The 24,276-nt window shown below is 43.2% G+C and overlaps 1 protein-coding gene, 1 long non-coding RNA gene and 2 other non-coding genes across 5 annotated transcripts; all 4 read right to left on the bottom strand.

The window, feature by feature from the left end:
* Positions 1–10,776: 10,776 nt before the first annotated feature.
* Positions 10,777–17,891, bottom strand: LOC139565137 (uncharacterized). The gene is made up of 2 exons (XR_011672864.1): positions 17,445–17,891; positions 10,777–10,969 (listed from the first exon to the last, which is right to left on the bottom strand). It is a non-coding gene; the product is annotated as an uncharacterized lncRNA (long non-coding RNA).
* Positions 17,892–19,526: 1,635 nt separating this feature from the next.
* On the bottom strand, positions 19,527–22,400 carry LOC139565136 (large ribosomal subunit protein eL19-like). Of its 2 annotated transcripts, none has more exons than XM_071385246.1 (6): positions 22,051–22,400; positions 21,023–21,129; positions 20,736–20,858; positions 20,438–20,558; positions 19,926–20,036; positions 19,527–19,731 (listed from the first exon to the last, which is right to left on the bottom strand). In XM_071385246.1, exons 1-6 carry the CDS (start codon positions 22,053–22,055, stop codon positions 19,605–19,607), a joined length of 594 nt encoding a protein of 197 aa, XP_071241347.1. In that variant the 5' UTR covers positions 22,056–22,400; the 3' UTR covers positions 19,527–19,604. The 2 variants fall into 2 exon arrangements, with proteins under 2 accessions (XP_071241347.1, XP_071241349.1); XM_071385248.1 differs by having other exon boundaries at positions 22,032–22,084.
* LOC139565569 (small nucleolar RNA SNORD53/SNORD92) lies at positions 20,186–20,267 on the bottom strand. The gene has a single exon (XR_011672935.1). It is a non-coding gene; the product is annotated as a small nucleolar RNA SNORD53/SNORD92 (small nucleolar RNA).
* On the bottom strand, positions 21,233–21,312 carry LOC139565568 (small nucleolar RNA SNORD53/SNORD92). The gene has a single exon (XR_011672934.1). It is a non-coding gene; the product is annotated as a small nucleolar RNA SNORD53/SNORD92 (small nucleolar RNA).
* Positions 22,401–24,276: the final 1,876 nt, after the last annotated feature.

Below are 24,276 nucleotides of genomic sequence, written 5' to 3'. Positions count from 1 at the left end.
GTTTAGTTACTTGAGACAGAAACAAAGGTAGGGAGGTTGGTCGGAGAGGACGGGTTGGCTTAATCCGTTCAGTCTTGCAATCTAAAGGACAACGGTAGCATTTTAGCTAGCCCTTCCCCTTCCCCTAACTCTAATTCTAAATTTAACCCAATTCACCTAACTTGCTACATAAATTCACCTAACCTTTGTCGTTTTAGTTCACCTAACCTTTGTTGTTAGTTCCCCTATGGTGGGTCAAGCAACCTGTTCTCAGTTGAAGACATGCAATACTATACATCGTCCAAGATGTATGATAAGTTTTGTGTTCCAATTCCTATGCTATGCTATTGTATGACCGAATAAGACGTATGATAATATACGTCCACTAATTCGTATGATATTGTATGACCGCTATTCAATTCATAATGTAGCCTAACGTAACGTAACATATCATACTAAATGGAGTGTCACAGATTTATGTACAGAATAATACGAATTGCCCTGAGACCACGTTGAAAGGCCAGAAGCTGTATACAGAACACCGGATGACGATCAGTGTGCTGTGTGTTAATACATTTGGAAAAAGTGAATAGCAAAACCAGGCGGGATAAAGGAAAAACACATTACATGTCTTTGACTGGCGGAACTAAAGATCATTAATATGATTTATGAATGCAGAGTAGTCAGAGATGTTGAACCTGAGAGTTCATTGAACAGCAGCTATTAATAGAGGGCATAATGAAGTGAATAACTAATCATGCACAGAGCATTTCACTAATGATGTGTTCAGTAGAGGATATTTCTGCTTTGCGGTTCCCACCTGCCCTTTGATGAAGTGAAGCCTTGGCTCTCAGATAGTAGATTCATCCTGTGCCTCACGGAGTAGAATGAAGTTGCCCCTACACGCTGATCTTAGGTCAGCTTTGTATTTCCCCAAATAATAGTTAAGGTTAGGGTTTGGGGGGGGGGGCTGATCATAGATCTGTACCTACGGGAAACGTCACCCTGGAGTGCAGGTCATTGAGTGTGGAGTGTGGATAAGCTCTCAGTGTGGAGTGTGGATAAACACTTCAAGGAAGCCATTCTGAAAGAGGGAAAGCATCTTCATGCAAAACATGTGACCTCCTGTCCTTCTGTGATTGTTTATCACATTCTATAGCCTCTAACGCACCCACCCACCCACGCACGCACGCACGCACGCACGCACGCACGCACGCACACCACAACCGCAGGGCTCTCCAGAGGGTAGTGAGGTCTGCACAACGCATCACCGGGGGAAAACTACCTGCCCTCCAGGACACCCACAGCACCCGATGTCACAGGATGGCCATAAAGATCATCAAGGACAACAACCACCCGAGCCACTGCCTGTTCACCCCGCTACCATCCAGAAGGCGAGGTCAGTACAGGTGCGTCAAAGCTGGGACCGAGAGACTGAAAAATAGCTTCCATCTCAAGGCCATCAGACTGTTAAACAGCCATCACTAACACAGAGAGGCTGCTGCCTACATACAGACTTGAAATCATTGGCCATTTTAATAACTGGAACACTAGTCACTTTTATAATGCCACTTTATTAATGTTTACATATCTTGCATTACTCATCTCACATGTATATACTGTTTTTTATACCACGTATTGCATCTTGCCTATGCCGCTCTGTCATTGCTCATCCATATATTTATATGTATATATTCTTATTCTATTCCTTTACTTAGATGTGTGTGTATTAGGTAGTTGTTGTGGAATTGTTAGATTACTTGTTAGATATTGCTGCACTGTCGGAACTAGAAGCACAAGCATTTCGCTGCACTCGCAATAACATCTGCTAACCATGTGTATGTGACCAATATATTTTGATTTGACACACAACTCAATTTCCCCAAACACACTAAGAAAGAACTCACAGTCCCCATCACACTAATCTAAATAGGCACTATCAGTAATGAGTCACACATTGTATAGTAGGAGACTGTTAAGAGGAGGAGTAACTAAGCAGAGCAGCTCCTCTCCTCTCATATGGCAATAGGTGTTTTCCCTGCCTCAAACAGCAGTATTTCTACAGCCTTCTTCTAGTCCAAAATAATCTATCAGATTGCCTTTTTGGCAGAAGTTTCTTTCCAACGGGGTTTTTCCATTTCCTTATTTCAATTGAGACATGGATTGTGTATGTGTGCCATTCAGAGGGTGAATGGGCAAAACAAAAGATTTACGTGCCTTTGAATGGGGTATGGTAGTAGGTGCCAGGTGCACTGGTTTGTGTCAAGAACTGCGACGCTGCTGGGTTTTTCAGTTTCCTGTGTGCATCAAGAATTGCCCACCACCCATAAGACATCCAGCCAACTTGACATAACTGTGGGAAGCATTGGGGTCAACATGGGCCAGCATCCCTTTGGAACGCTTTCGACACCTTGTAGACTCCATGCCCCAACGAATTGAGGCTGTTCTGAAGGCAAAAGAGGGGGGTGCAACTCAATATTAGGAAGATGTTCTTATGTTTTGCTCCCAGTAATTTATTGGGTAAACCACCAACGTTTCGACATCAACGTGCCTTCTTCAGGTTCATGACAAAACTTTGGTGGTTTATTTTTATTGGCTACAATTTACTCTCCGTTAGTCAGCACCACTGCTAACTTTTTGGGGGTGTGCGTCAGCTCATAATTGTCACTCTGTAACTGTGAAATGGCTGAGACATGCCTTTCTGGGATGGAGCAGACTTACTGTAGCAGTCTGAATGCCATGTCTGTCCTCATGAGTACAGGGGTTAGACACAGTAGTGAGAAAAACACACACTGATTAACACAGGTAGAAATTAGAGATACACTCCCCTCCGGATGTATTTGTTGGCTGATGACTCATACTGAATTTAATTCCGCTACATACATTATCTCTCTCGCACTCTCTCCATAGTATCCCCTTGGACTTTATTCAAAGACAATACTATACCTGGAGACTTGGTGGACGTTCTACAGCACATACAGAGCGAGTAAGTTTAGAATACTGTACTAATACTGTAATACTGTACTTTGTTGTGAATGTGAGTGTAGGGTTACGGTAGTTAACATTTATCTTGGCGCAGGTACTGTATGTTGTGAGAGGGCCTGATGGAGTGACAAGCAGGTTAGTTGGAGGCGACCGACTGACAGAAAAGGAACAGTCGCAATATCCAGTGGGCCTTTGCTGAAGGAGAGACAAGGGAGGATAGACCAGAGGGCCTTGTCCTCAAGTTTGAGCACTGGCATTCAATCAGAAGTGAGTGGTAGAAAGGATAAGTGCTAAGTGTTCGATAGTTTAAGTAGTTAGAAAAGTGAGGTAAACAGATGAGGAAAGTGGCTTCCAGGAAAAACAATAGTGTAAAGGCAGTCTTGAGATCAAACATATCCAAGACAAGTACAAGTTCAAATGCTAAGTTATGGGGAAACTTAAATTGGTTATGTTGTATTGATTATCCAGTAATCCTAAAAGCAACACTATTGTTTTTACTGAATGTCACTTTCCTCATCTGTTGACCTTTTCTAACTGCTAAAACTATTAAACACTTAGCACTTACGTTTTCAATCAGTAGAAGGGTTGGAGGGCAGGAGTGACACAATGAGACGTGAGGCTGGATGAGAGGACAAATGAAATATACGTATATATTCCATTGTAAATGGAAAAGACGTGTATTTCTGAACGCTGCACCATGCTGCCTTGTTGCCAATATGACCTGGCAACGCAGATTACTGGACTATTTGAGAAGGGTACTCCTCCCTCGCTGCCGCTTCTATTTTGAGCCCAGCCTAAACCAACTTGTGATTTGTTAGGAGTTGACTGTCGGTTGAGCACCCTCCCGGGAATATTATTTTTGGAATGACCATATAGTCCAGACTATAGGGTCACATCCTCTCTCTGTAAGTGTTGGTATTTGCTCTCAAATGTTTTTCTTGTTGCACCCCAACAGAGCATTTAACTTTTAGACTTGGACAGAAGTCGAAAACCTATTTACGTGGTAAAAAAAAAAAATGAAAAAATGGGTGGCTTATGGAAAATCTCAAGTCCAGGTTGCAGTGTCCTAAGTATTTGCTCTGTGGTGCTCCTCAGTATGAGGTTACATACGTTATATCTTACTCCATAAAGCAGTGGAGCATGGGTAAAATGTGTGTATTCCTTTAATAATCAGCACTATTTTCTGTCCAATGTTATTAACAATGTTTCTAAAGGAAAAATATATTCCATGTGTAAACTACAATGTGCAGGCTGGTCCAAACAATTGTTCTGTTCAAAACACACTTAATACACAGATTTGTACTGTAATACATTGCTTATCAAATACCTTTTCAATAATACAATGTTGAATGAATAAACAAAGCCTATTCGATTACATTATGAAATATTGATGAAATGTTCACGTATCCACAACAAAAAGATCCACATTTAAATAAGGATTGTACCAGCTTATGCTATAAGAAGGCATAGTTAGTACGGCTCTGTCAAATACAAATATACAAATACTTCAAATACAACAAAACCATGTGAACGCCCTTAAAGCTATGAATTCCTCCCAGAACATTGGTGCAGTTCAGAGAAATGAATACTGCTGGTTGGAAGGGTAACATGGAGCACATCCTTTATGAGTACTGGTTTGTTTAGGGTTACATAAGGTTGAGCATGAATACGATCGAATGTGTCAAATGTGTGGCAGGGAAACGAAGACGGCAATCTACAATCTTTGCAGTGCTTGCAAGATCAGAGTCTTACTGCTGCAAGATGTCGTCACGGGTTCATCTTTCTTTCAATTCGCTATTTCCGTACTAGTTCACATTTTACTCCGCTGGAGTAGCTGGTGGCCATGTCAAGGCCATCAGTCTTCATCAAAATGGCCGCCGTAATAAAGATCTGGCTCTGAGAAGCTTTTCCCCAGGAAGCTAGTCTCAACTCTTTCAATATCCTCAAACACCTCACTATGATGTTTAATATCTCTTTCGGGTGTTGTCGTTGAATATAAACAAGATCAAATATATTTTCACTCTGTTATATCACTGCATCTATAAGTTTGGTGGTAAATCCAGGACGCATATCTATGTCAGTAAAAGGATGCGGTGTGTCCTTAACCAATAGGGCCCCCATAGTAACTTAAAATGTCTAATCAAAATGTTGTCATTTGGTCCTACACTTTGTACAAGTGAAAACCACTTCCTTTAATGCTTCATGGTTAGGAATTGGCTTCCCACAAACATGTCGAATGACAGTATGTGCAGCACAAATGCCCCGTGGCTCTACATTACTGGGTTGATATTCAAAGTGGCCATGCAGTGCTTTTCTAAGCATGACTTGGTGCCTGACTGCATGATCTCATCAACTGTTTTGTCAACGCGCATGGAATGTTTTGGAAAATAGAGTATTGCACTTGCTTTTGTCTCACTTCGACCAGCCCTGCTAACTTGGTGAACTACAGTGGCTTGCGAAAGTATTCACCGCTCTTGGCATTTTTCCTATTTTGTTGCCTTACAACCTGGAATTAAAATAGATTTTTGGGGCGTTTGTATCATTTTATTTACACAACATACCTACCACTTTGAAGATGAAAAACATTTTTTATTGTGAAACAAACAAGAAATAAGACAAAAAAACTGAAAACATGAGCGTGCATAACTGTTCACCCACCCCCAAAGTCAATACTTTGTAGAGCCACCTTTTGCAGCAATTACAGCTGCAAGTCTCTTGGGGTATGCCTCTATAAGCTTGGCACATCTAGCCACTGAGATTTTTGCACATTCTTCAAGGAAAAACTGCTCCAGCTCCTTCAAGTTGGATGGGTTCCGCTGGTGTATAGCAATCTTTAAGGCATACCACAGATTCTCAATTGGATTGAGGTCTGGGCTTTGACTAGGCCATTCCAAAACATTTAAATGTTTCCCCTTAAACCACTCAAGTGTTGCTTTAGCAGTATTCTTAGGGTCATTGTCCTACTGGAAGGTGAACCTCCATTCCAGTCTCAAATCTCTGGAAGACTAAGATGTTTCCCTCAAGAATTCCCCTGTATTTAGCACCATCCATCATTCCTTCAATTCTGACCAGTTTCCCAGTCCCTGCCGATGAAAAACATCCCCACAGCATGATGCTTCCACCACCGTGCTTTACTGTGGGAATGGTGTTCTCGGGGTGATGAGAGGTGTTGGGTTTGCGCCAGACATAGCGTTTTCCTTGATGGCCAAAAGCTCAATTTTATTCTCATCTAACCAGAGTACCTTCTTCCATATGTTTGGGGAGTCTCTCACATACATTTTGGCGAACACCAAACGTGTTTGCTTATTTTTTTCTTTAAGCAATGGCTTTTTTCTGGCCACTCTTCCATAAAGCCCAGCTCTGTGGAGTGTACAGCTTAAAGTGGTCATATGGACAGATACTCCAATCTCCGCTGTGGAGCTTTGCAACTCCCTCAGGGTTATCGTTGGTCTCTTTGTCGCCTCTCTGATTAATGCCCTTCTTGCCTGGTCCGTGAGTTTTGGTGGGCGGCCCTCTCTTGGCAGTTTTGTTGTGGTGCCATATTCTTTCCATTTTTTAATAATGGATTTAATGGTGCTCCGTGGGATGTTCAAAGTTTCAGATATTTTTTTTCATAACCCAACCCTGATCTGTACTTCTCCACAACTTTGTCCTTGACCTGTTTGGAGAGCTCCTTGGTCTCGTGGTGCCGCTTGCTTGGTGGTGCCCCTTGCTTAGTGGTGTTGCAGACTCTGGGGCCTTTCAGAACAGGTGTATACATACTGAGATCATATGACAGATCATGTGACACTTAGATTGCACACAGGTGGACTTTATTTAACTAATTATGTGACTTCTGAAGGTAATTGGTTGCACCAGATCTTATTTAGAGGCTTCATAGCAAAGGGGGTGAATACATATTTGTTTTTGAAACAAGTTATTTTTTCCATTTCAATTCACCAATTTGGACTATTTTGTGTATGTCCATTACATCGAATCCAAATAAAAATCAATTTAAATTACAGGTTGTAATGCAACATAATAGGAAAAATGCCAAAGGGGGATGAATACTTTTGCAAGGCACTGTACAGTGCATTCGGAATGTATTCAGACACCTTGACTTTTTTCAAATTTTGTTACGTTACAGCCTTATTCTAAAATGTATTAAATAAAAATTATTCCTCAATCTACACACAATACCCCATAATGACAAAGCGAAAACAGGTTTAGACATTTTTGACAATTTCTTTAAAATAAAAAACTGAAATATTTACCTAAGTATTCAGACCTTTGCTATGAGACTCAAAATTGAGCTCAGGTGCATCCTGTTTCCATTGATCATCCTTAAGATGTTTCTACAACTTGATTGGGGTCCACGTGTGATAAATTCAATTGATTGGACATGTTTGGAAAGGCACACACCTGTCTATATAAGGTCCCACAGTTGAGCTAAAACCAAGCCATGAGGTCGAAGGAATTGTCCATAGAGCTCCGAGACAGGATTGTGTCAAGGCACAGATCTGTAGAGGGTACCAAAAAAACGTCTGCAGCATTGAAGGTCACCAAGAACACAGTGGCCTCCATCATTCTTAAATGGAAGAAGTTTGGAACCACCAAGACTCGTCCTGGATTAGAGAAGGGCCTTGGTCAGAGAAGTGACGAAGAACCCGATGGTCACTCTGACAGAGCTCCAGAGTTCCTCTGTGGAGATGGGAGAACCTTCCAGAAGGACAACCATCTCTGCAGCACTCCACCAATCAGGCCTTTATGGTAGAGTGGCCAGACGGAAGCCACTCCTCAGTAAAAGGCACATGTCAGCCCATTTTGAATTTGCCAAAATGCACTTAAAGAACTCTCAGACCATCTGAAACAAGATTCTCGGGTCTGATGAAACCAAGATTGAACTCTTTGGCCTGAATGCCAAGCCTGACGTCTGGAGGAAACCTGGCACCCCATCATGCTGTAGGGATGTTTTTCAGCGGCAGGGACTGGGAGACCAGTTAGGATCGAGGGAAAGATGTAAGTACAGAGAGATCCTTGATGACAACCTGCTCCAGAGCTTCCAGGACCTCAGACTGGGGGTGAAGGTTCACCTTCCAACAGGACAACAACCCTATCCAGAGCCAAGACAACGCAGGAGTGGCTTCGGGACAAGTCTCTGTCCTTGAGTGGCCCAGCCAGAGCCCAGACTTGAACCAGATCAAACATCTCTGGAGAGACCTGAAATTAGCTGTGCAGCAACGCTGCCCATCCAAATTGACAGAGCTTGAGAGGATCTGCAGAGAAGAATGGGAGAAACACCCCAAATACAGGAGTGCCAAGCTTATAGCGTCATACGCAGAAGACTCGAGGCTGTAATCGCTGCCAAAGGTGCTTCAACAAAGTACTGAGTAAAGGGTCTGAATACTTATATAAATGTGATATTTCAGTTGTTGTTTTTTTAGACATTTGCAAATATTTCTACAAACCTGTTTTTTCTTTGTCATTATGGGGTATTGTGTGTAGATTGATGAGGAAAAAACGATTAAATACATTCTGGAATAAGGCTGTAACGTAACAAAATGTGGAAAAAGTCAAGTGGTCTGAATACTTTCCGAATGCACTGTGTATCGTCTACATCCCCTGGTGTGCCATACATCACATGTGAAATGTTACGTAAATCCAAACCCATTATCAGGGCAGTTGTTGCCACAACAACTCTACAGTTTTCATCCCCATTAAGAGAAGACACCACTCGTCTTGTTCTTTGGTATAGTTTTGCTATGATACATCTCAATAACTACAGTTGAAGTCGGATGTTTACATACACTTAGGTTGGAGTCATTAAAACTCGCTTTTCAAACACTCCACAAATTTCTTGTTAACAAACTATAGTTTTGGTAAGTCGGTTAGGACATTTACTTTCTGCATGAGACATGTTGTGGGGGTGCTTTGCTGCAGGAGGGACTGGTGCCCTTCACAAAATAGATGGCATCACGAGGATGGAAAATTATGTGGATATATTGAAGCAACATCTCAAGACATCAGTCAAGAAGTTAAAGCTTGGTCGCAAATGGGTCTTCTAAATGGTAAATGACCCCAAGCATACTTCCAAAGGTGTGGCAAAATGCCTTAAGGACAACAAAGTCAAGGTATTGGAGTGGCCATCACAAAGCCCTGACCTCAATCCTATACAACATTTGTGGGAAGAACTGAAAAAGCATGTGCGAGTAAGGAGGCCTACAAACCTGACTCAGTTACACCAGCTCTGTCAGGAGGAATGGGCCAAAATTCACCCAACTTATTGTGGGAAGCTTGTGGAAGGCTACCCGAAACATTTGACCCAAGTTAAACAATTTAAAGGCAATGCTACCAAATACTAACTGAGTGTATGTAAACTTCTGACCCACTGGGAATGTGATGAAAGAAATAAAAGCTGAAATAAATCATTCTCTCTACTATTATTCTGACATTTCACATTCTTGAAATAAAGTGGTGATCCTAACTGACCTAAGACAGGGAAGTTTTACTAGGATTAAATGTCAGGAATTGTGAAATACTGAGTTTAAATGTATTTGGCTACGGTGTATGTAAACTTCTGACTTCAACTGTTGGTGTTCAGATTTATGTTCAGGATCTTTGTCAACCCAAGTGCTTTGCCCAAGTACCTTGAGTGAATTACAGTAAATAAGGATGGGAGACATGAACTGTCCTTCCTCTTCAACCTCCTTTACCACCCAATCAAGGCAGTTCAGGTCATTGGCAGGAACCTGACGCAGTCCAAGCCTAATGTTCGCACTGACAGCTACTCAAGTTTCCCTCATCATATTCAGGATCTTGGTCAACAGGAGTCTGGACTCAAGATAACCACCAACAGTAAAAAAGCAGCATTTATTTTAGAACATTGTGTACAGCACATCATGGATCTCCTTAAAATACCAGTTGTTTTATTTTATCTGGTATCAAAACGGAGCTGTGTGGTTTAAGATAGTTTAGCAGGAAGCTCAGTCACAGCAATGACATTGTGAATATTTCAATAGATATTAAGCTTTTCAAATAAACTACAATGACCAAAGATGACAGGAAGTTAATAATAACTCAAATAAAAGTTGTGTCTTTTTGCTTTGTTTCAAAAGGATGACCTTTTTTTTATGCCATTTGAGTAGTGACAAGTTCACTCAGCCTTTTTGGTGAGAGACCGGAGCTCTCCAAGTCTTTCGTAGCTCTCTCTGAACGCTGGATTTCCTTTTGAACCCTCTCCCCTGATTAGGCCTAATACAAACCAGATAAAGAATCTTGATGAGTGTCTTTGACTGACGTTAAATGCAATGTTTCCTCAGTAATGATAACTATTTCAGTTCCATAGCAATGAGATGTGTATATGTAAGGTTTCTAACACTGTCTTCATTGATATAACGATAGCCTAGACATTTCATTAGCCATCCTTCACAGCCATACTTACCATTTATTTATAGGCTACGTGGACCTCATCCGCTACAATTCCGAATGGTCTTTCCTTGTAGACTTCAGATGCCGGCATGTTCCTCCACTTGTCGTTGAGGATCCAGGCTTTGGGCTGTCGAACACAAACTGACATTGGCCGTCCAGTATGTCAGTGTTCACCCCAAACTGATCACCGCCTACTTTACCTGGTCGTCCATCACCATGATCAACGGGAATCTGACAATGATAATAGGCCTTTCACGATCCATTTCTAAAAATATTTGACTAAAAATAAAAATGTACTCACTGTGACTGATGTGGTTGTCTCGCCTAACTGTAAGTCACTAACTAACTGTATGTGTCAAAAACCAAAGTTCTCTAAATCCCAATATCACAGACAGGCAGGAGGCAGACAGTTTGGTGGTTCTTTAATATCTGTCTTATTATTAAAAGGTTACAGGATAAAAGCAACACAAAACAAAACATAAGGACACGCTCGGGAACACTCACACCACATGCACACTAGAGTCCATAGTTGTTTGGTATGGAGCATTCGTCGCGTCAGCATCGTGGTGTTCCGATGTCTTGTCATAGCAGGCCATTTCTGGAGAGGGTGGAGAAAGCTTAATCAGTAACATCATCAGGACCGGCTTGAGCCTTGTGCCCCCCCCCCCCCCCCCTCAATCTCGCTTAGGGGGCCCCCTACATATTCTTAGGGCTTTTTTTACCCCCTTTCATGGTATCAAATCAAATCATCAAATCAAATCAAATTTTATTAGTCACATACACATGGTTAGCAGATGTTAATGCGAGTGTAGCGAAATGCTTGTGCTTCTAGTTCCGACAATGCAGTAATAACCAACAAGTAATCTAACCTAACAATTCCACAACTACTACCTTATACACACACAAGTGTAAAGGGATAAAGAATATGTACATAAAGATATATGAATGAGTGGTGGTACAGAACGGCATAGGCAAGATGCAGTAGATGGTATAGAGTACGGTATATACATATGAGATGAGTACTGTAGGGTATGTAAACATAAAGTGGCATAGTTTAAAGTGGCTAGTGGTACATGTATTACATAAAGATGGCAAGATGCAGTAGATGATATAGAGTACAGTATATACATATGAGATGGGTAATGTAGGGTATGTAAACATTATATTAAGTGGCATTGTTTAAAGTGGCTAGTGGTACATTTTTACATAATTTCCATCAATTCCCATTTTTAAAGTGGCTGGAGTTGAGTCAGTATGTTGGCAGCGGCCGCTAAATGTTAGTGGTGGCTGTTTAACAGTCTGATGGCCTTGAGATAGAAGCTGTTTTTCAGTCTCTCGGTCCCTGCTTTGATGCACCTGTACTGACCTCGCCTTCTGGATGATAGCGGGGTGAACAGGCAGTGGCTTGGGTGGTTGTTGTCCTTGATGATCTTTATGGCCTTCCTGTGACATCGGGTGGTGTAGGTGTCCTGGAGGGCAGGTAGTTTGCCCCCGGTGATGCGTTCTGCAGACCTCACTACCCTCTGGAGAGCCTTACGGTTGTGGGCGGAGCAGTTGCCGTACCAGGCGGTGATACAGCCCGACAGGATGCTCTCGATTGTGCATCTGTAGAAGTTTGTGAGTGCTTTTGGTGACAAGCCGAATTTCTTCAGCCTCCTGAGGTTGAAGAGGCGCTGCTGCGCCTTCTTCACGACGCTGTCTGTGTGGGTGGACCAATTCAGTTTGTCCGTGATGTGTACACCGAGGAACTTAAAACTTTCCACCTTCTCCACTACTGACCCATCGATGTGGATAGGGGGGTGCTCCCTCTGCTGTTTCCTGAAGTCCACAATCATCTCCTTTGTTTTGTTGACGTTGAGTGTGAGGTTATTTTCCTGACACCACACTCCGAGGGCCCTCACCTCCTCCCTGTAGGCCGTCTCGTCGTTGTTGGTAATCAAGCCTACCACTGTAGTGTCATCCGCAAACTTGATGATTGAGTTGGAGGCGTGCATGGCCACGCAGTCGTGGGTGAACAGGGAGTACAGGAGAGGGCTCAGAACGCACCCTTGTGGGGCCCCAGTGTTGAGGATCAGCGGGGTGGAGATGTTGTTACCTACCCTCACCACCTGGGGGCGGCCCGTCAGGAAGTCCAGGACCCAGTTGCACAGGGCGGGGTCGAGACCCAGGGTCTCGAGCTTGATGACGAGTTTGGAGGGTACTATGGTGTTAAATGCTGAGCTGTAATCGATGAACAGCATTCTCACATGGGTATTCCTCTTGTCCAGATGGGTTAGGGCAGTGTGCAGTGTGGTTGCGATTGCGTCGTCTGTGGACCTATTGGGTCGGTAAGCAAATTGGAGTGGGTCTAGGGTGTCCGGTAGGGTGGAGGTGATATGGTCCTTGACTAGTCTCTCAAAGCACTTCATGATGACGGAAGTGAGTGCTACGGGGCGGTAGTCGTTTAGCTCAGTTACCTTAGCTTTCTTGGGAACAGGAACAATGGTGGCCCTCTTGAAGCATGTGGGAACAGCAGACTGGGATAAGGATTGATTGAATATGTCCGTAAACACACCAGCCAGCTGGTCTGCGCATGCTCTGAGGACGCGGCTGGGAATGCCGTCTGGGCCTGCAGCCTTGCGAGGGTTAACACGTTTAAATGTTTTCTCACCTCGGCTGCAGTGAAGGAGAGCCCGCAGGTTTTGGTAGGGGGCCGTGTCAGTGGCACTGTATTGTCCTCAAAGCGGGCAAAAAAGTTGTTTAGCCTGTCTGGGAGCAAGACATCCTGGTCCGCGACGGGGCTGGTTTTCTTTTTGTAATCCGTGATTGACTGTAGACCCTGCCACATACCTCTTGTGTCTGAGCTGTTGAATTGCGACTCGATTTTGTCTCTGTACTGGGACTTAGCCTGTTTGATTGCCTTGCGGAGAGAATAGCTACACTGTTTGTATTCGGTCATGCTTCCGGTCACCTTGCCCTGGTTAAAAGCAGTGGTTCGCGCTTTCAGTTTCACGCGAATGCTGCCGTCAATCCACGGTTTCTGGTTTGGGAATGTTTTAATCGTTGCTGTGGGTACGACATCGTCAATGCACTTCCTAATGAACTCGCTCACCGAATCAGCATATTCGTCAATATTGTTGTTGGACGCAATGCGGAACATATTCCAATCCGCGTGATCGAAGCAGTCTTGAAGCGTGGAATCAGATTGGTCGGACCAGCGTTGAACAGACCTGAGCGCGGGAGCTTGTTGTTTTAGTTTCTGTTTGTAGGCTGGAATCAACAAAATGGAGTCGTGGTCAGCTTTTCCGAAAGGGGGGCGGGGGAGGGCCTTATATGCGTCGCGGAAATTAGTATAACAATGATCTAGGGTTTTTCCAGCCCTGGTAGCACAATCGATATGCTGATAGAATTTAGGGAGTTTTGTTTTTAGATTAGCCTTGTTAAAATCCCCAGCTACGATGAATGCAGCCTCAGGGTGTGTGGTTTCCAGTTTACAAAGAGTCAGATAAAGTTCGTTCAGGGCCATCGATGTGTCTGCTTGGGGGGGAATATATACGGCTGTGATTATGATTGAAGAGAATTCCCTTGGTAGATAATGCGGTCGACATTTTATTGTGAGGAGTTCTAGATCAGGTGAACAGAATGACTTGAGTTCCTGTGTGTTGTTATGATGATCACACCACGTCTCGTTAATCATAAGGCATACCCCCCCGCCCCTCTTCTTACCAGAAAGATGTTTGTTTCTGTCGGCACGATGCATGAAGAAACCAGCTGGCTGCACCGACTCCGTTAGCGTCTCTTGAGTTAGCCATGTTTCCGTGAAGCAGAGCACGTTGCAATCCCTGATGTCTCTCTGGAATGCTACCCGTGCTCGGATTTCATCAACCTTATTGTCAAGAGACTGGACATTGGCGAGTAGTATGCTAGGGAGTGGAGCGCGATGTGCCCGTCTCCGAAGCCTGGCCAGGAGACCGCCTCGTTTGCCCCTTTTACGGCGTCGCACAGGGTCGCCGGCTGGGCTGATCCATTGTATTGGGTGGAAGGCAAAACACTGGATCCGTTTCGGGAAAGTCATATTCCTGGTAGGAACGATGATGAGTTGACGTTAATCGTATATTCAGTAGTTCCTCCCGACTGTATGTAATGAAACCTAAGATTACCTGGGGTACCGATGTAAGAAATAACACATAAAAAAACAAAATACTGCATATTTTCCAAGGAACGCGAAGCGAGGCGGCCATCTCGTTTCGGCGCCGGATGTTGAAAATTGGTAGTTACAGTCTTGTCTCATCGCTGCATCTCCAGTACGGAAGGCGAAGGTCGCGAGCCATGCGTCCCCCGAAACACGACCCAACCAAGCCGCACTGCTTCTTGACACAATGCCAGCTTAACCTGGAAGTCAGCCACACCAATGTGCCTATAAACCTGGCGACGGTGTCACCGTGCATGCGCCCGGCCTGCCACAGGAGTCGCTAGAGCACAATGGGACAAGGACATCCCTGTCGGCCAAACCCTCCCCTAACCCGGACGACGCTGGGCCAAATGTGACCAGCCCCATGGGTCTCCCGGTCGCGGCCGACTGCGACAGAGCCTGAACTTGAACCAGGATCTCTAGTGGCACAGCTAGAAACTGCGATGCCGTGCCTTAGACCACTGCACCACTCAGGAGGCCTAAGCTTTTTTAAAGATGTCTGAACTGCTGATCGATATGCTACATTTCCATTGATGAACTTAACAGCACTTAGAATAGCGTTGAAAATGCTATATATATCTGGCCCCCCACTCCATTCCTGACGTTCAATATTTTCTTTCCTTTGACAACTACTCTGTTAATATGCACTGCCCATGTCATTCGAGTGTCAAACGAGACCCCCAGGAACCTAAACACTACCACCCTCTCCTGATTCCTTCCATGCAACTTCAAGCATATTTCCTCCCCAACCTTCCTTCTAGAAAAAAAAGTATGTTTCCTCAACTGAAAACTTGAAGCCCTACCTGAGGGTTCACTGCTAAACTTAACTGATTGCTTCTTGAACTCTCCTGGCTGTATGGGTAATATTTCTCACTCTCTTCCACAGTTCCCCGGCATCTGCAAACAAGGACCTCTCAATATCAGGTCTCACCTGGGAGAATATATCATCAATCATAATGGAGAACAACAAGGGACTAAAGACACTTCCCTGGGGAGTACCATTATCTACCTCATAGCTTACTGACAGAGATCCCCACCATCACTTGTACTGATCGGCCAAAAAGAAAATCCTTTATCCAGTTAAAAACCCTTCCTCCAACCCCCATGATATGCAGCTTGATAAGTAGACCTTCCTTCCTTTCACATCATATCATAGGCCTTCTCTATTTGCCTGTGCCTTCCGTGTGATTGACTCAAGGCACAGTACAGGATCCATTGTTCCCCTGCTTTTTCTGAATCCATTTTAATCTGGTGAAATTAGTCCTCCACTTTCCAGAAAGTAAATTATCATCCTTTCCATAAGTTTACATACGTATGATGTCAACGCTATCGGCCCCACTACAGCCTGCTTCCAACTTCCAGGCAGTTTCTCTTCCTGCCACACCTTATTGTAAAGGCCCAATACTTCCCCCATTGCAGTCACTGAGACAAGCCACCGTGTAACATTTCATCCTTCCCAGGAGATACTACCCCAGCTTGAGCTAACGCTCTCTTAAATCTCAGCCAATGTAAAAGGTTCATTCAATGCATCCCCCACCACCTCTCTCTGATCCAGGACCCCCAGATGTTCTCCTCTGACCCTCTCTCTTCCACGCTGCCCCTCTTCTGTCAGATTATTTGAGCTGTGCACCTTCAAAAATGCCTGGGCTAACATCTCTGCCTTCATGTCTCACTGCAACGATCTCCCCACTTTTCAGCACAGGGAGATCCCAATCTCGTCTGACCCCACTCATCCTCTTAATCATCCACCATACCTCTCCCACAGGAGTGGTCCTGCCTATGTTTCCACAGAACCAGCACCAACACTCCCTCTTAGCTGTCCTAATGATCCTCCTTACTACTGCTTGTGCGTGTCGATGCTGAATCAGATGCTGGTAGTTATGGGACCTTGTCAACATTCTGAAAGCCCTGTTCCTACTCTTCACAGCTTCTGTACACGTTCCACCAGGGAACTGCATTCCTCTTTCTCCCCCGTACCCATAGGAATCACCAGCCTTGCAGCCCCTTTTACTCCATCATTCACTGTTTCTATATCTGAATTGAGATCAACCTGAGACAGCTTCTGTTCACGCAACTCCTGAAACTGACCCCACTCTGCTTTACCAAATATCCATCTCCTCAATCCATTACCTGCTGAATTTCGGCAGGCAAGAAAATGGCCTTTCCGAAACCCCCCTCTAATTGCCTTAATTTTTTGGGCTAGAGTCAAATACTTTCTGTGGCACACATCAGAGTCAAACACTTTCTATAGAACAAACTTCACGTCAGGATAGGCAACAGAAATGAATAATTAATGTATGTGTGTTATATTAAACATAGAGGAGGGAGTAAAACGTAGGCAAGCAATTAAAATTTCATAACAACTACTAGTCGAATATGACATGGGAAAGATGACGAATTTTGGCAAAGCGATGTATTTATAGACTAATACACTTGAAACAAATTGACAAACCGAAAACTGCAGACATTACTAGCACCTCCCCCGTGATCAAACCGCCATAAAAAAAAATTATGAAACGCAGCTTAACGTGATCATTGTCAGCTGCCTTGAGGGACACAATAACAAATGCTTTCTGCTACTAAGATCAGTGAAATGTGTGCTAAACTGACAACGGAGTGAAGAGCAGAAATCTCAACTAGCAAGCAAGTCGCAGCAACGAAGAATTGAGTGTGTGCGCGTTCACGCAAAGGGGGAGGGGGGGGTAATTCTGGCAGGGGGGATATTTAACACCGTTATGCCACTGTAATTCACACGTTGCCATACCTGCTTGAGTTTGAGCGCCTTCTCATACTGTTTAGTATTGATACGACCCACCACCAAACTTCCATCACAAAGAACTTTAGCAGACTCAACCTCTCCAACTTTTCTCTCCAAATCGCTAATCATCGTGATCGGACTCACCGCAGTGACCCCACCGTCGTCCTCACCTTTCACCAACACCATGAACTCCATTTATCTCAGTACAACACTGCGAACCGAACATCCCTCCTCTCCCCCGACAAGAACTGCAACGGCTCCTCAGGCGTCCTCTTCTTAACCTTTACTCTCACGACTCCACCACTATACTCCATCCCGTCTTCCTCAACTCCTAACCCCCTACGTTTCCAGCCATCTCTGCGCCAGTCACAGCACAGTGTTGCCCAACCACCTCCACAGGATTTCACGCTACAAACCACTTTCATGTTCGTTAAAACTTCGGCAACTAGTCATAACACTGAACTGAATTTTGAGGGCTGCCTTTGCGCACTTGCACCTCATTAATCTTAAGGATCAGACCCTTTTTCCCCTTCAATTTTCGCCTAAAATGACATACCCAAATCTAACTGCCTGTAGCTCAGGACCTGAAGCAAGGATATGCATATTGTTGATACCATTTGAAAGAAACACTTTAAAGTTTGAAATTAATGTAGAAAAGAACACATAAGATCTGGTAAAAGATAATACAATGTATTATTCCAGTTTAGGTGCAATTTAGATTTTGGCCACTAGACAGCAGCAGTGTATGTGCAACGTTTTAGACTGATCCAATGAACCATTGTAGTTCTGTTCAACATGTATCAAGTCTGCCCAAATGTGCCTAAATTGTTTATTAACTGTGCACTCTCAAATAGCATGGTATTCTTTCACTGTAATAGCTACTGTAAATTGGACAGTGCAGTTAGATTTTCAAGAATTGAAGCTTTCTACCAATATCAGATATGTTTATTTCCTGGCAACCTCATGCTAATCACATTAGCACACCCGTCCCGCAGGGGGGGGGGGGGGGGGGCAACACCGATCCTGTAGAGGTTACCGGGGTGCGGCTTAGGTCCCTAACACTCGTTCACACGAAACAAACTTTAACCAATGCAAAACCAGTCACATAAGTAAACCAAACACACAATAATATTAAAGCAATAAGTAAATCAATTCAAAATAAAGCACGAGGGAAAAGGACTAAATAGAACCATAAGCACATGTGACATATGGACTAAGTCCCTCTGCAAATGAGCATCTCCTGAAGGACTCAAATGTAAAATTGCTTAGTGTCAGACTGACCTTTAAAATATAATTGCCCATGTAAACCAGCATAAAAGGTCTCTGGCCCATTTGGATTTTCATCCAAAATGAAAATGTCCATTTGAATATTCCCTCCATGATCCACTGCCTTAGTCCCTTCCCTTAAATAAAAATGTTATGGGCACCATTCTCAAATAGCATAGAAAATTTTCCCGACTGATATTCATATTATGCTGATCAGTGCTGTGGGTGCCAGTGACCACGAGATCAGCAGATTTGCCAGAGTATAGCAATGATTCTACAGGAGCCATTTTGTCTAACAGGTAGGCACACCAGGGTTGATGTAATGATGGCTTACTACCTCCGGAATTAGCTCACTTAATCCACTGAAAGGATTTATTAAAGTGCACAAATTGTAAAGCTTTTCATTTTGTACTTGCAAATGTTTGATAATTTAATCAAATAAACAATTTCACTAATGGCTTTGGAAGTCAGCTGATGTACAGCTGGAAAAGGGTAGGGAAAGTCACAGGACAAAAGGGTACCACAACCACTAGATGGCAATAACACCCATATACAAACCGCCAACTCTAATCACATTCTCAAACACCTAGTGGCACATCTGACAAGTTTTACAAAATGTCTTCATCGCCCAACAATGTAGCTTCAAAAGTTACACTTATCAATAAAATAACAAGATTCTTAGCTCGTCATGTGGCAAATGTAAGGTAACGAAGAAAAAAAAAAGAGCCACTCGATGCAAAGTATTCTGTCAACTTCCTACAAGCTTTTTGAAAACGTCTGCACTGAGGAAAAATACAGTAAGGTCAATCACACAATGTCAGTGTAGGACAGGTTATATCCTTGTAACTAGAAGTAACCCAATGCCACGTATCAATTGTGTGGGCAGTTAAACCCATGAAACCATGTCAGGTAGTGTACATTACAGGTGTTATCGAGTAAGAGTGGACTCAGGAGACAGGGTTGTGTCTTTCGTACACTTTATTGTCAACACTTGACAGAGGGAGGTACAGCAGGTGAATGTCAGGGACAAGAAGCCGTTTACTTCTTGGTGGTCTCCTCCTCCTTTGACAGGGTCTTGATGATCTCCTCTTTCTTTGCTGCCAGGCGCTCCTCTCTGCGCTTACGGGCCTCCTTTGTCTTGGAACGACGGGCCTCAGCCTGGTCACTGCAGAGAGAAAAGTGGTCAAACAATGCTGTAACTTGTCTTTTGGTTGAACCCAAATGTGCATCTTACCAGCTATAAACATTCCCATATAAATATCTGCTTTTAAGTGCCCATCAGCTCAGGTCCTTCTCCACTCTACAAAACATTGCGGCATAGAAAAGTCTAAGGCAGATGGGAGTTGGTTTTAGACATACCACAGAAGCTTCTTGCGGGCCTTGTCTGCCTTCAGCTTGTGGATGTGCTCCATGAGGATACGCTTGTTCTTGAACACGTTACCCTTCACCTTAAGGTAGAGGCTGTGGTACCTGCGGGAAGGAAAGGGGTAAAACAAGAAGAGCAAATCAATCTACAATACATGCTTTAAACAATTCAATAAATACAAAATAAATAATTTAGCAACTCATGAGCTACATTTGAATTTCCTTCCTAAATCAAATAGGAATTTGAACAGGTGTTAATCAGATAGCCAAGAGAAACATGACATCACAAATTTCAGCAAAGTTAGCGAAACCATTCTCAGGGAATCATCATTTTTTTACCAATATAACTCTGGGTTGTTTGTTAGCCATTATAGCTAGCTAGTTCAGCCTAGGCTAGTAGTTAGTTCAACATATTCAAAGTGTAACAGCCATCCTTGAAATGGACCCAATAGGAGTTGCTATGCCTTGGGAATCTTTAAACTCGAGGGTGGATGTGGAGAACTTACATGTGCCTGTCAATCTTATGGGACTCCCTGTAGCGACGGAGAAGACGACGCAGGATTCTCATGCGACGCATCCAGGACAGCTTCTCTGGCATACGGGCGTTGGCTGTACCCTTTCTCTTACCTGGTAGGGTGGGCAGAGGAGAGGATGGTGTTAGTATTAATATCTCAGGCCTATACCCAAAAATGCAGTATCCTGTTTTCCGTACAAAACAGTTATGTAAATAAAATGCCGTTACCTGATTGGCTATCGCCATCACTAGTCGATATAGCTATGAGACGTAGGACAGCATTCACTCACCGATTCCCGTGTGTCTTCCCTTGCGACGTGCCAGCGTGTTCTTGCGGCAGCGGGCACGAGAGTGCACCGTGACAGGCTTGCGGATGATAAGACCATCCTTTACCAGTTTACGGATCTGCTGGCCTGAGGGGGGGGGGGGCAGAAAATATGGGTTAGACAAGGCAGATGAATTTACAGCAACAAATCAATATTCAGTCACCTACTGTGTAGATTATGCACAGGCTACATTAAAACTACATCACACAATACCAAAAGAACGTGCTAAAAGACAGTGACTGAATCCTTACGGGAGTTGGCGTTAGCAATCTCATTGGTCTCGTTGGGGTCCAGCCATACCTTCTTCTTGCCACAGCGCAGGACGCTGGAGGCAAGCCTCTTTTGAAGCCTGAGCATGCTGGGTTAAGAGATGAAGAGTTAGCTAACGCATTACACTTTGTTTAACGCATAACTGTATGTTGCTAACAATATAACTTAAATGTGTGTAGTGTGACCATGGGTTAATCAGATAGCCAAGAGAAACGTGACATCACACATTTCAGCATAGTTTGCGAAACCATTCTCAGAATCATCATATTAACCATTTAGCCAATATAACTCCGGGTTGATTGTTAACCATTATTGCTAAGTTAGTTCGATGCTAATGATTAATGTCACCTTGGTTGCAACTGGGCTAACGTTACTCGACGTTAGGATAGTAACGTTATCTAACTAGTCTTGTAGCTAAATATCATCCACTATGTTACTGTTCTTAGAAAGTGACATATTTGACACTGACTTTAACAAGACACAAGTAACCAGTTTGCTAATATAAACGGGGAACATTAGTCAAAATCGTGAGACTAGTGTCCAGGTAGGTGTAGGTAGCTAACATTACTACTATAGATGGCCAATGCTAACAAAATGTGGTAGAACAAATTTGATAGCAGCGTAGCTAGCTAGCCTGTCTAATAGCAACTTTCAGATATGGAACATGGATATTGTTGATACTAACAATAAGGAAATCAGATTTTTTTTAAATAAACGATCATAATCTATTCAGCTATGTTACAGAGGTTTAACTCGCATTCGTTTAACGTTAGGCCTGAATTTCTCCTCTCAGAATTATTGGTTGACAACATGGCATCCCTGGCTTGGTACATCGTGCGGCACATTTACACATGAAATGTAGTTTCTCCAAAATAAAATATGTCAAGGGACTTAGACGGTAGTGTAAACTTAAACTTTAGGGGAACCTTAGTAAACGTTTAATGGGCAATACATTTGTATTTTATTAAATATATGAGAATTTAGACTCACACAAAGTCTGTATGCTTACCTCATGGCTGCTATTGCGATAGAAAAAGGAAGGGTTGAGAGACGGACAGGGCCCTACCATTAAAACTACAGGAGAATCCAAAATGAGATATTACACCAGTTATTTTGTGAAATAAACGAAATACAAATAATAATTTTTCATGTGAAGAGTTAGTATTAAAATACTAATTGGTGTTAAAAAAACAAGTTAGAGAGAGCGATATTGTCTGAAATCATAAGATAAAGTGTATAGAAAGTATGTTCTCCCCTTATCTGGGAATAATAGTATATTCCAAAGGTGGGGAGCGATTTCGCACGGCATTGTGGGTAAAATCATACAAAATGCAACTCACTACTCCGCCACAGGAGAGCAATGTAGAAGCCAAAGACAGCTGACACTGACAGAAGGAAAGTTTAGACAAGCAGCCCAATAATTCTATTTTTGGTCTTTTGACCAATCAGATCACCTCTGAAAAAGATATGTGAAAAGATCTGATGTTTAGCATTTACTTTTACTAAAGTATGGCAATTGAGTAATTGTCCCATCACTGTACTTAAGTACATTTAAACAAAATACTTTTAGACTTTTACTCAAGTAGTATTTTACTAGCTGACTTTTACTTGAGTCATTTTCTATTAAGGTATCTTTACATTTACACAAGTGACAATGGAGTACTTCTGCCACAACTTTGAAGGAGACCCTATAGTTGAAGCCAAGTTTGTGTGACATGCATGCATTGTGTGATTTCCTCTATTTAACTAACTAGGCAAGTTAGTTAAGAACAAATGTATATTTACAATGAAGGCCTCTCTTTTATAAATATAGGACAAAACACATGTCACGACAAGAGAGACAACACTACAAATATCCTCGACTTCGGCGATGTCATCTATAAAATAGCCTCCAACACTCTACTCAACAAATTGGATGCAGTCTATCACAGTGCCATCCGTTTTGTCACCAAAGCCCCATTCACTACCCACCACTGTGACCTGTACGCTCTCGTTGGTTGGACCTCGCTTCATACTCGTCACCAAACCCACTGGCTACAGGTTATCTACAAGTCTCTGCTAGGTAAAGCCCCACCTTATCTCAGCTCACTGGTCACCATAGCAGCACCAACTCGTAGCACGAGCTCCAGCAGATATATCTCACTGGTCACCCCCAAAGCCAATTCCTACGTTGGTCGCCTTTCCTTACAGTTCTCTGCTTCCAATGACTGGAATGAACTGCAAAAATCACTGAAGCTGGAGACTCATATCTCCCTCACTAGCTTTAAGCACCAGCTGTCAGAGCAGCTCACAGATCACTGCACTTGTACATAGATGGGCTGTTTACAGATGGGCTATCTACCTCATCCCCATACTGTATTTATTTATTTATCTTGCTCCTTTGCACCCCAGTATCTCAACTTGCACATTCATCTTCTGCACATCTACCATTCCAGTGTTTAATTGCTATATTGTAATTGCTTCGCCACCATGGCCTATTTATTGCCTTAACTCCCTTATCTTACCTCATTTGCACTCACTGTATATAGACTTTTTGTTTTCTTTTTTCTACTGTATTATTGACTATGTTTTGTTTATTCCATGTGTAACTCTGTGTTGTTGTATGTGTCGAATTGCTATGCTTTATCTTGGCCAGGTCGCAGTTACAAATGAGAACTTGTTCTCAACAAACCTACCTGGTTAAATAAAGGTGAAATAAAAATAAAATAGAGGCCTAAGACAACATAGCAAGCCAGCAACACATAACACAGCATGGTAGCAGCACAAAACATAGTACAAACATTATTGGGCACAGACAACAGCACAAAGGACAAGAAGGTAGAGACAACAATATGTCACGCAAAGCACCCACAACTGTCAGTAAGATTGTCCATGATTGAGTCTTTGAATGAAGAGATTGAGATAAAACTGTCCAGTCTGAGTGGTTGTTGCAGCTCGTTCCAGTCGCTAGCTGCAGCGAACTGAAAAGAGGAGCGACAGGGATGTGTGTGCTTGGGGACCTTTAACAGAATGTGACTGGCAGAACGGTGTTGTATGTGAAGGAGGAGGGCTGCAGTAGATATCTCAGATAGGGGCGAGTGAGGCCTAAGAGGGTTTTATAAATAAGCCTCAACCAATGGGTCTTGCGACGGGTATACAGAAATGACCAGTTTACAGTGGAGTATAGAGTTCAGTGATGTGTCCTATAAAGGAGCATTGGTGGCAAATCTGATGGCCGAATGGTAAAGAACATCTT

The sequence above is a fragment of the Salvelinus alpinus genome, chromosome 36 (genome assembly GCF_045679555.1).
Source record: "Salvelinus alpinus chromosome 36, SLU_Salpinus.1, whole genome shotgun sequence".
Classification (NCBI taxonomy): Eukaryota; Metazoa; Chordata; class Actinopteri; order Salmoniformes; family Salmonidae; genus Salvelinus; species Salvelinus alpinus.
This window is presented reverse-complemented; position numbering and strand designations above follow the sequence as displayed.

What these genes read in the sequence shown, in the direction of transcription:
- LOC139565136 (XM_071385246.1), bottom strand. An exon ending in GATTGCTAACGCCAACTCCC is followed by an intron (nt 20,859 to 21,022) that starts GTAAGGATTCAG and finishes CCCCCCCCTCAG; the next exon opens with GCCAGCAGATCCGTAAACTG. An exon ending in GGGAAGACACACGGGAATCG is followed by an intron (nt 20,559 to 20,735) that starts GTGAGTGAATGC and finishes CCACCCTACCAG; the next exon opens with GTAAGAGAAAGGGTACAGCC.